The 11,355-nt window shown below is 29.4% G+C and overlaps 1 protein-coding gene across 2 annotated transcripts; it reads left to right on the top strand.

Annotated features, from left to right (window-relative positions):
- The first annotated feature begins 4,293 nt into the window (after positions 1 to 4,293).
- On the top strand, positions 4,294 to 8,174 carry LOC131666805 (E3 ubiquitin ligase RNF157). 2 transcript variants are annotated; one of them, XM_058939741.1, is made up of 10 exons: positions 4,296 to 5,107; positions 5,209 to 5,330; positions 5,476 to 5,594; positions 5,664 to 5,926; positions 6,257 to 6,398; positions 6,489 to 6,692; positions 6,749 to 6,991; positions 7,050 to 7,210; positions 7,326 to 7,602; positions 7,685 to 8,172. In XM_058939741.1, the coding sequence occupies exons 2-10, from the start codon at positions 5,243 to 5,245 to the stop codon at positions 7,862 to 7,864; spliced, it is 1,677 nt and encodes a 558-aa protein (XP_058795724.1). In that variant the 5' UTR covers positions 4,296 to 5,107; positions 5,209 to 5,242; the 3' UTR covers positions 7,865 to 8,172. The 2 variants fall into 2 exon arrangements, with proteins under 2 accessions (XP_058795725.1, XP_058795724.1); XM_058939742.1 differs by having other exon boundaries at positions 4,294 to 5,330; positions 6,752 to 6,991; positions 7,685 to 8,174.
- The last annotated feature ends 3,181 nt before the right edge of the window (positions 8,175 to 11,355 follow it).

Below are 11,355 nucleotides of genomic sequence, written 5' to 3'. Positions count from 1 at the left end.
ATAAAATCTGTATTTATTGCAACAATTCTTATTAAAAACAATTAGAAACAGTAATTAAAAAATATTTTCCGAAGTAACAGTCTTCAAGTAATCACTCAACTTGTGAATTATTTTCTTATTCTTAGTGACTTGTCCATTCGATAATAGCTGATACAACAATAACACACTAACAGGGCAACATGTGAGAGCCAGCATATGTGCGACGTTGCCAAACTTACGCTTGCTACTATGTGAGTCAGTGAAAAGTCAAGGCGTTCTTTCAACTAACTAGTTGCGTACCCACCGTACTCCCTTAAAATGATCATCTTGCTTTAAAGATTTTCAACGTCTAAAAACATGGTTTCTTTTAATCAGAGGATCATACCACCGAACCAATTTTCGAAAGATATCAAAAATATCATATTAAAAACTACATCGATTGAATACACTCACGTTAGTTGCTTAAGCGAAAAAGAGAGCTTTGGTCTGGAGTTGTTTTTGAAAAAATCTCCCAAGTCAAATATATTTATTGCTTTTTTGAATAAAAGAATATGTTCCTTTTTATGAAATTACTTTGCAAACATGATTGAATAATGAAATAACTGTTAGTTACGAAAATTTGAAATGTAATCCTAACAGCAGTAAATATTCGTCTAATCAAACCTTCCAAGGCAGCGAAGTACACTGAATTAATTGCTGTGATAACTTACCTAAACCAACTGCAGTGACATTATTTTGTATGCCCTCTCACTTGGCCGGATTCTTGGCAAGCAGCTAATTTTACGTCGTCAGCAACAGCTTCTCCCGTTTCTCATCCTCTCGCAGCTTTCTAATCAACACTTTGCACTTTGCTGGCTAAAGTACACATGTAAACAACGTCGATCCGATCAGGTGTTCCCCAGTCTGGAACACTGAATGCAATTTTGAATTTATTTTTTTATCTTTGAATTTTACTAGATGATGAGATGGCATCCGCGCATGCTCATTGAGCATCCTGTGCATACTTCAAATGGGGAATTTGTTTTTTTTACCAATTTTTTAACTAACGGTGATAATTTGGACAAATTAAGTAGGGTGCAATTAGAATCGGTCCGGGTGCAGTTTTTTTATAAAAGTTTTATTCAGAAATATTGAATATTTTTGGAGTTATCGCTGTTTGAAAATATGAAAATATTACCATTGGTTTTTAATTTTTATTAATTAATGTAGAAGGGTGCAGATTGATTTTTTAGCGTATTTGGAGGGTGCAGTTACATACCTTCCCATTGGTATTTTTCTTTTTTGGCTATAATTTAAATTTGCTGGCTGGAGTAAGGGTGGTGTATACAAATGGAAGTTCGACTTTGAGCGACAGAAACGAGAATATATATTGCAGTGTATCGTGATCATATAGCTTATATTACATAGCTTATTTAATTTACAACGTAATAACCGGTCACTGGTCACTTATAACAGTAGCGAGACGAGATCAATTGATGACCGCGTTAGTGCTGTGTGTAATCGAGCAGTTCCTGATTTGAAAATAAATTATTTTTGAAATAAATGATATACGGTTAGCTTCGTTTTAATTTGTACCGCCCGAAAATAAAATAAAAATTATTAGTACCTCTCGAGAAAACGGAAAAATATGAAAATTATAGAATATCGAAAAATCTATGCATCTACCACGAAAAAATAAGATTTTCTTAAAAAAAATACGGACAGTTTTGTTTTAATTTGAACCATTTAAAAATATCAATTTTTTTCATTTGTACTCTCTGCCAAGTTTGGCAAAAATGATATTTTCACAGTTCAATTCAGTCATTGTACATTTGTACCTTCTGCGCATGTGCAGTGGAAAATCTTAATTCTGGTACGAAAAAATTCGATTTTGACTGAAAAAATAAAGTGAATGGCTTCTATTTAATTTATACCTTAATTTTTAAGTAAGATTATTATAGATTCTGCTAATTTAATTAAACAAAATGATTCAGAAATTTCATCATTAATAGCAGAAAGAATTATTTAGCTATAGAATAAAAATTTCTCACTACAATATTTAACTATATTAATATAGACTTGACAAATAGCAATAGTATTTATACCAATTAAGCATACTTATTGCTAACAGTTTCAACACAAATACAGAAATCAAATATAGTTGACTGTTCTTGTAATCCTAATAATTGGTAGAAAATTTAATGATTCAATATGATTGTACAGAAAATTTCAAAATTATCAACTGTATGAAAATCATTAAAAAAAATTGCTAAGCTGAATAATTATAAAAATTTGGAGGAACAGCTAAACATATTTCACAGAACATTGGTTTTATTGTTTAGAGTGCAGAAACTTGGAAATAATATGTACCTACAATTCAGGACAGCACTTATGGATGAATGTAGAGAATACATAAAAAATATAGATAGAAATGATTACAGTTTTCAAAGCAACTTAGCAGATTTTCCAATTTATTAAAAATTTTTAGATCAAAAATTTATTTTGTGTGGTGTAGTATAGTTTAGAACAGATCGTTTTGATACATTGCTACAATGCTCAATTTAAATACTAGAAAGAAAATTATTTGCAAGACTATTCGATAAGTCATTATAGAAATTTATTATGAACATGATCAATCAACAGTATCTTATATACAAGATGGTAAATAAATTTACGCTGATTTAGACACACGAAATACTGAGCCAGATTATTGTAATTTAGTATTTGTAAATAAATAGAATTAAATAACTAATTTCGACACTCCATGCGGAAAGTGCGTTATTCCCTTACGCTTGGCAAAAAACGTGCGTTGAAAATCGCACTTCCACATGTCGTATCAAAAAATACGGTACGGCACATGTTCAGGAAAGAGTTTCTCGTCTCGTGTACCTTTTCACCCTCGCTTCGCTCGGGCGTAGACGCCACACGACATGAAAATTTATTTTCCCGCACTTGTATCGTAATGTACTATAAACTCTATCAACAATTTATTATGCGCACATCATCCAATATAAGTAGCAAACATTCCCTTTGCTTTATTTTCCCAAGCAAACGAGTTTCAGATTGATTACTTCCTCAAATGTCTCACGAAAACATTTAGGCCCCGGTCCCATAGGTACGTACGGATGCGGACGGGTACGGACGCGAATCACAACTCTAGTAACATCACTAAAAATATCTAGTTCGATTATTTAGTACCAACACTACCTGTAGTAAGCAAAAGTGACTGTTGTTTAATACTGTAGCGCCGAACGTATCACATTTAATGTTCAAGCCAATGTCAGGTCTGCAATTTATTTTTCAAATTCTCATGAATATTGCTTATTGATGAGTATGCTAATGTAAAAAAAGCTTTTAGGATGATTAATACATATCATTTATATATATTTTCTTCTTCTTCTCATATATTCAAGTACTTCCATAAAATTAAGGCCTAATTCCACTAATTGTAGTTGAAAGTCTATCAATTCTCTATCAATTCTCTATCATTTGCTATCTTATAGACTGCAATAATGTAAAGGTTAAATAGGCGTTCATTAAATGTGGTACGTTCGGCGCTACAGTTTTAAACAACAGTCACTTTCGCTCACTACCGGTAGTGTTGGTACTAAATAATTACACTAGATATTTTTAGTGATGTGACTAGATGTTATGTCTAGGCGAGGAGATGTTATGGCTAGACGTAATAATGTTTAAATTACTGTCGCGTTGGTAAAAGTTGGATCTTAGTTAGGTGTTAAGCAGAGGTTGGTTAAAGGGATAGCGCCTTTATTATATGTAGTGTGTTTAGGTAGATAACTTAGTTTCTTACCTTGTTAGGACTGGGTTTCAGAAGAGATTTTACTAAACAGTCTCAGGTGTTTGCAATTGATTAAGATTTATTGTTTAAAGGCAAGTTTATAATGCTTAACAGAGTATAATTCCGGTTCTGAGTAGCTGGGCAGCGAAACTTAGAAATAACTAAATCAGTATAAGTACGAGTATGAGTAATAGCTTGAATATGAGCTTGAATATGAGTTAGTATATGAGCTTGAATATGAGTTCCTGATTCAGCCTTTTTATACCATAGGCTGATGTGCCCCTTCCCTTGTTTTTTGCTAAATTAATATACGGTGAGTAATATTCGCAGAAATATTATGGAGAACGTGCTTAGACTTATCTATCTCGCTAGATAGATTTATAAATGTTCCCGGGAGGGTTGATATGATAGGAAGTTAAGTTACCGATACCCGATTAGTTACCATAACCCGTCATGTGTGACACTTATTTACTTATCATGGTTCGTCACCTACGTTTTCTTAGTATCGACGTGACATAGAGTTGCGATTCGCGTCCGTATCCGTCTGCATCCGTACGCACATACCTATGGGACCGGGGCCTCATCAACCTAAAACAAACAAAAATGTTAAACAAAGTATCCAAACTTTAATGCATCAAATCGGTAGCAGTATCAATATTTAAAAAAAATGAAAAAAACTTATCTTAATTTGTTGGTTAGATTTTTCCTCTAACCTTACGTCTTTTGAAATTTTAGTCACTATATTCGAGCGGAGACAAATACCTATTTATTTAATCAAATAAAATAAGTTTCAGGAAGAAATTTCAAATTGTATTAATAAATTGCCATAAATAAATTATCTTATAATCTGTAATAAAAAAAAATTTTTCAACCAATTTTTTCAAAAGTAAAATCGCTATGAATGAGATATTGTCACCAGGCAGTTTTTCCGGAGTAATAATTAACACAAGTTTCTGAAATTCATTAAATAATTGATATACTGGCGATTTTCAACTGTGTGTCGTTAGTCAATGAGATGATCTAACGATTAACTTATGCAAAAATATTGTTAACGTAGTTTTTATAATTATTTAGCCTGATTCAGTAGTGGTTGTTGAGCCCAGCACCCAACACTCATTTTACGTATTTTAAGTGATTAATTGTAGACGAACTGACGAATGACAATAACAAAAGTTGTTGTTTATTCCATGAACTATCCAATGACTTAATAAATTTATAGATCATCGCAGAATAGCTGATTGTGCGTGTTAACTTTTAAGACTTTGCTTGATACATGCTGCTGTTGCTGCATCGCTAATATTTTTCTTTTTCAACAAAATTTGGTGTCCTCTTTACCTTATATCATCTATGGTTTGTAGTATATTATTAAAGTGTAACGCTGATCTCATTAATAATAACTTATTAATTGCGTGAAAAAATTCACTCTGAAAAAAACGCATATCTTAACTAAGCAAACAGTATTTCCAAGTCATTATTTGCAAAATTATGGGATCATTGACAAGCCGTCAAAATGCGGGTGTCGAAGAAGTTGATATAATTTCAAATCATGCATATAAATATCCCCCACGATCAGGTAAGTTATTATTTAAGTTAATATCGACTTTCAATTTTATCACAATTATATAAAATCTTAAAAGTATCTTCTAACCATGCAGACAGAGCTATTTTTTCAACAATTTGCTTTTGTAATATTAATTTTGAGTTATTTTTTCCAATAGGAAGTTACTTTGGTAGTCACTTTATAATGGGAGGTGAAAGATTTGACACTCCACAGCCAGAAGCTTATCTTTTTGGAGAAAACACAGATTTAAATTTTCTTGGAAGTAGGCCAACACCTGTGAGTACACCAATGTAATAAAACATCTCTCATAATGATGATATTAATGAAAGAAATTTTTTTATCAAGTTTCCATATCCACCTCCTCAAGCAAATGATCCAACCAAAACATTAAAAAGTTTAATAAACATTAGAAAAGAATCTCTTCGCCTCGTTCGCATTGTTGAAAAGTCTCCACCATTACAGCAATCTGGAATCAAACATTTTGGTGATGGAGATGTAGACAAAAAACCAGTGCATTTTAATATAGAATTTATATTTGATTGTGATGTCAAATGTTCAATAACTATTTACTATTTCTGCACAGAAGAAGTTTCAACTAAAGGAGTAATGTAACTATATTTGAATATTGCTTTTGCTTAACAATTTTTATTTTTATTGACACTGCTTTTGATTAGTGTAGGCAAAGAAAGAAAGAAAGAAAGAAAACCTTTTTGACGTTTTGTTAAAACAGATTTAATAATGAAAAATGTTGACATATATTTATTCTGACCAAAGCATTTATTTATTTTATCCAAGAAGGTTAATAATTTTGTTAACAAAACATCTATGTTGTTTTTCTCTCTGCCTACACTATTCAAGAACATAGTTAATAAAGGCAATGTAAGTGTAACAGATTTTAAAATAATGGGAAAATGTTTTATGATCTTGACCTTTATTAGATATGTTCCAAAAGATTCATTAATAAACTCTGAAACATATTATTACAAAAAAGGAGCTAATCAGTTATTTAGTCAAACATCTCATGTCTTTGATCCTACTCCTTACACTGATGAAGAATTATCTTATAATACTGAATACGAGGTAAACAATTTAAATAAACAGTGTATTAATTTGTTCTTTTCCAATAATGTGTCTTCATATCAAAATTTGTGAATGTACTTTTTTTTTCAGATAATCCCTATAGCAATTCATTGTGTGGCTGAAGAAGGTTCCGACGAGCCAAAGCAGTCTCATGCTACAATTGCCGTTATTGAAAAACATTCTGATGGATCATATGTATTGAAAGCTCTAAAGCAGAAACTGTTTGTCGATGGGCTCTGCTATTTGTTGCAAGAAATATATGGTATAGAAAATAAAAATACTGAAAATGCTAAGGTAAGCTTGTAACTATATCAGTAAGAACGTATTTGTGAATTGTTTTTTCTTTGCAGCAGCAAGGAAATGATGAAGATACAGAAGATAATGGTGCTGAATGTGTCATTTGTATGTCCGATGTACGTGACACACTTATCTTACCATGCAGACACTTATGTTTATGTAATGGCTGTGCAGATTCTCTTAGATATCAAGCTAACAATTGTCCAATTTGTCGAGCTCCATTCAGAGCTTTACTTCAAATTAAAGCTTTGCAAAAAGCAGTGGGCTCTACAATTGCTAATCCTGCTTTACCCGAGGTAATAATTATAAATAATATTAGCAAAGTTAGTTGAAAATTATATTTGTTCCTTGCAGGGAAGTTGTGAAAACATACCAATTGGATATGAAGCTGTTTCTTTAATTGAGGCCCTAAATGGTCCCTATACTCCTAGGGCAACTGTACTTGCTCCAGAATCTCCAGATACACCTGATACAGACACTGCTAGTGCAACGCAAGCAGCTGAAGTTTTAAACAGGTGTATTTTCCAATAACATATAATTATGTTATTTTCAGTAACATATAATTATGTTAAAATACAGGTGTAATTATAATAACATATTTTATATAAATCAAAATAATGTACATTGTAGATCTACAGACAGAACATTAGTTTCAAAACATTCCATGTCAAAAGACAGTGATTCACTACCAAGGACTAGCAGCAGTGCACCAAGTCAGACCTCGGAATTTCGTATGTCCGTACTTGTTGCTAAAGGTGAAAATTCAGGATCACAGAAAGATTTGCATAATCAATCACCAATTGCAAAAAATAAATCCTGCAGTCACCTTCGAGATCACAAAGCAGGTATGAGAACGAGAGATACCTTACGGTTAGTTAATGAAAAGCAATCTACATTAATGTACGAGGTAAGAATAATTTATTATTAACTATACAAAGTTTGCTTTATCAAATACTTTTTTAATGATAAATATTCAATTATTTAATTAGGCACAAAATCAAGATGAAGACAGTGAAGCTGAGAAGTTGTCTCCTCTTCTGGATTCCTCAGCTAGTACTGAAGTTGAAAATGCGTCAATTCAAAGAGTGTGTGATAAGGATAATATTAATGATGAATTGCCCTATAGTGAAAGCGACAATCAGATTGACATTACTTATCACTCACATTGAATATTCTTTACCTAAAAGTATTCAAAAATCTTTTATTTTAATTTTGTTTCGATTAATGAAAAGTGTAGTCATTCATAGAATTTAATTGATACTTGTAATTTTTCATAATTTATATATATTTAAGAAAATACATAAAACAAACAAAAGTTTTACTTCGGTAATACAAATGACAATATATTGTTATATTTAGAATTAGCTTTTATCTTTTGTTTTTTAATTAATTGATTTTAATGTAGTTATAAATTGTAACTGTATACCAAATTCTATGTATAGTTTAAGCTATAATAGTAATTTGTATAGATGTCAAATGTATAAAAATTGTTTTAAACATACCTTTAGTAATAATAAATCAAATTTTATACCCGAATATAAGATTTTTTTTTTAAATAAAAAAAAATAGAAAAGATATCGTCTTTCAAATAACTATATTAAATAAAATAAAAGTAATACCTTGATTTTAAGAATGACATGAATACTGTATGTATCATTTTGAATTAACGACGATTTTATTAAAAATCGAAATAACAGTAAAAAATATTATTAGTGCTGAAACATTGACCAAATTTTTTCGAAATTTCTTCCACTATTCAAGAAGTCTATGCTCTGGCATTTATTTGACGTTGCAATCGTCAAGTGTTAGTTAGCCTAGCTGATTTTACTTATTTATATAAAATTTATACAATCAGTCTTTGTAAAATCTTATTTTTTTGAATCATAAATTTTTGAAGGTCCTACGAACTTGAAAGAATTTGAACTTCACACAAGAAAGTGCTTCAGTAACATACTCATAATAGATTCATCAATATAAACATGGATCACTATATTCTGTCGCTTTCCAGTTTAAAGTCTGTGACCAGATTAAACTACCGTATAAAAGATGTGGAAAAAGTAATGATTTATATAAAATAAGAGTATTGATGTTAATAAATAATTTAATTAATCTTTTAGTCTATAGACGCTTTTATACAAAATTTGTTAATTGAATTTTTTAATTTTAAATTTTAAACGATGATCAAACCAAATGCCTTAGTTTATAACATACTAAATTTTTTCTGAACTAGAATTATTAATGAAGTATATTATTTATTCCTATACAGGAAATGAAATAATATTGCACTTTGAGATATTTATGTTAATCTCGTAATTAACCTATTACGACCATAGACGTCACTGTTTGGACATGTTTTTAATCGCAAAATTTACACGGAAAACGAAACAATAAATTGATCATACCGTTCTTTATGATTTTAGGTATGCTGATCTGAATCCCGGCTCAAAATTACAAAACTTTGCTTGCAAAATAAAATACGACAAATTTTTTACAAAAAAATAGAGAAAAATTTTTATCAATTTTTTTCCTAGCATAAAACGAGTCAATATCGAAATCTTTCTTTAACCATCGGTGCACAAAATTGTTAAACTTTAATAGGAAATTTTTATACATGAGCTTTTTTTCCAAAATGAGGGATAAAATGCAAAAATCTGAAAAAAAAATTCATTTCTCGCTACCACTGTTTTTCTCAAAAAATATGAGGTTTAGAAAATAAGTTATATAGAAGAAAAATGTCTTAAAATTTATCATGAAACAATCAAATTTTGTCAAATTTGTTAAAGAAAATTTTTAATTTTTGAAAAAACCATGAAATTGATATTTCAAAAAAATTGTCAAAAAAATTTGAAAAAATTCTAAAATATTCTTTGATTAATTGTAAGACTCTTTATGTTTATAATTTTTTTTTGAAAGTCTATAATTTTCAAGCAAAATATTATCAAACATTGTGCAAATTCTATTAATTTCTAGCCTTTAGATTTTCAACTATTGGAATTGTACAAAATATTTTGCTCAAAAACTATAGGTTATAGGAAAAATTATTAAAAACAAAAAATAGTTAAAGTATGCCCTAAATTTATAAAAACAAAAACTAGCTAAAGAATGCTCTAAATTTTTTTTTCAAACCTTTTTAATAACTTTTTTGGAAATGTCAATTTTGTGATTTTTTGGAAAATTAAAAATTTGTTCCAAAAAATTTGAGAGCGTTCCTTAATAAATTTTAAGACATTTTTCTTTTATAAAACTTTTTCCTAATCCTCATATTTTTTAAGAAAAACGATGGAAACGAGAAACGAATTTTTTTTCAGGTTTGCATTTTATTCGTCATTTTGGAAAAAAGCTAGTATTAAAAAATTTCCTGTTAAAGTTCAACAATTTTGTGTACCGATGGTTGAAGAAAGATTTCGATATTGATGCGTTTTATGCTAGAAAATAATTGATGAAAGTGTTTTTTGAATTTTTCACTCTTTTTTTTGTAAAAATCCTGTATATTTAATTTTGCAAGCAAAATTTTTTAATTTGAGCCCGGATTTGTATTCAGCATACCTAAAATCATAAAGAACGGATCAATTAATTGTTTCGTTTTCCACGTGAATTTTGAGATCAAAAACATGTCCAAAAATTGATGTCTATGATCGTTAATAGGTTATCTCAACAAATGGAAAGCTTTAAGATGGGTTTGTAGTAGTTGAGCATCCATTGGAGTTTTGATAGCATACATTTTCGTGTCATCGGCAAACAAGACATTTAAAATGACTGATAACCTGAATTATATTATTAATAATTGATGAACAAACGAACACAGTAAAGTTCGACCATAATTGATGATTAAACGGATTTGCAAAGCGAAGTTCAATCATAATTATATGAGTAAGCTTATTCGAAGATATTTAATTTGTAGATGTTTGAATAGAGAAGTATATAAATTAAAACTATATCGTTCTACATTGCAATAAAATTCTTAGTTTTTATAAACATACTTAATAGAAATGTTAATCTTAAAATCTCTTACTTGAAAATATTAAAAGAAATTATTAGTTAAGCAAATACAGCTTCCGCAAAGACCCCCTTTGTAAACTTGATCGGTCTATTGTAAAATTTTACGAAAACATTAAATTTCTCTGACCAATCGGCTGCAATTTTAATAATACTTATTTCTAGACCTTGATTTAGAGCCTTACACACACAACACACATACAATCAGAACATGTACATAAAGAATGATTTGTTGTGAAAAAAACATTGTAAAGAAAAGTTGAAAATACAATATACATATACTTAACTAGCAATAAAAGAATATATTTTTCTTTAGCTATTTTTTAATTTAATAAAATCATATAATTTATTTAATGTTTTCCACGATGAATAGCACTTTTTTTATACGTATATACAAGTTTCCTTCTACTTGACGTCAAACTATAAAGGAAAAGTATATAGATAATTTTATGCATTATTGGAACATTTTCATAAATAATCTTGTTTACAATATTGTAGCATCTATTTATATTAAACTTTATCATTCATAGAGAATACAGCATTCCAATAATCTATATTATCTATTACTAAGTTTATTACATTATAGAAAGCATTACTGTAATTTCTATGTAGTATTTAATTTGTAATTTACGATTAGTTGATTTACTATTTTCTAATTTTTCTA

Source organism: Phymastichus coffea, unplaced genomic scaffold (genome assembly GCF_024137745.1).
Source record: "Phymastichus coffea isolate CEN01 unplaced genomic scaffold, Cenicafe_Pcof_1.1 PCOF00061, whole genome shotgun sequence".
NCBI classification, from domain to species: domain Eukaryota; kingdom Metazoa; phylum Arthropoda; class Insecta; order Hymenoptera; family Eulophidae; genus Phymastichus; species Phymastichus coffea.
The sequence above is the reverse complement of the archived record's forward strand: the minus strand, read 5'-3'. Positions and strand labels throughout refer to the sequence as shown.

What these genes read in the sequence shown, in the direction of transcription:
- LOC131666805 (XM_058939741.1), top strand. Translation starts at nt 5,243, where the DNA reads ATGGGATCATTGACAAGCCGTCAAAATGCGGGTGTCGAAGAAGTTGAT. An exon ending in TTGGAAGTAGGCCAACACCT is followed by an intron (nt 5,595 to 5,663) that starts GTGAGTACACCA and finishes TTTTTTATCAAG; the next exon opens with TTTCCATATCCACCTCCTCA. An exon ending in AAAATACTGAAAATGCTAAG is followed by an intron (nt 6,693 to 6,748) that starts GTAAGCTTGTAA and finishes TTTTCTTTGCAG; the next exon opens with CAGCAAGGAAATGATGAAGA.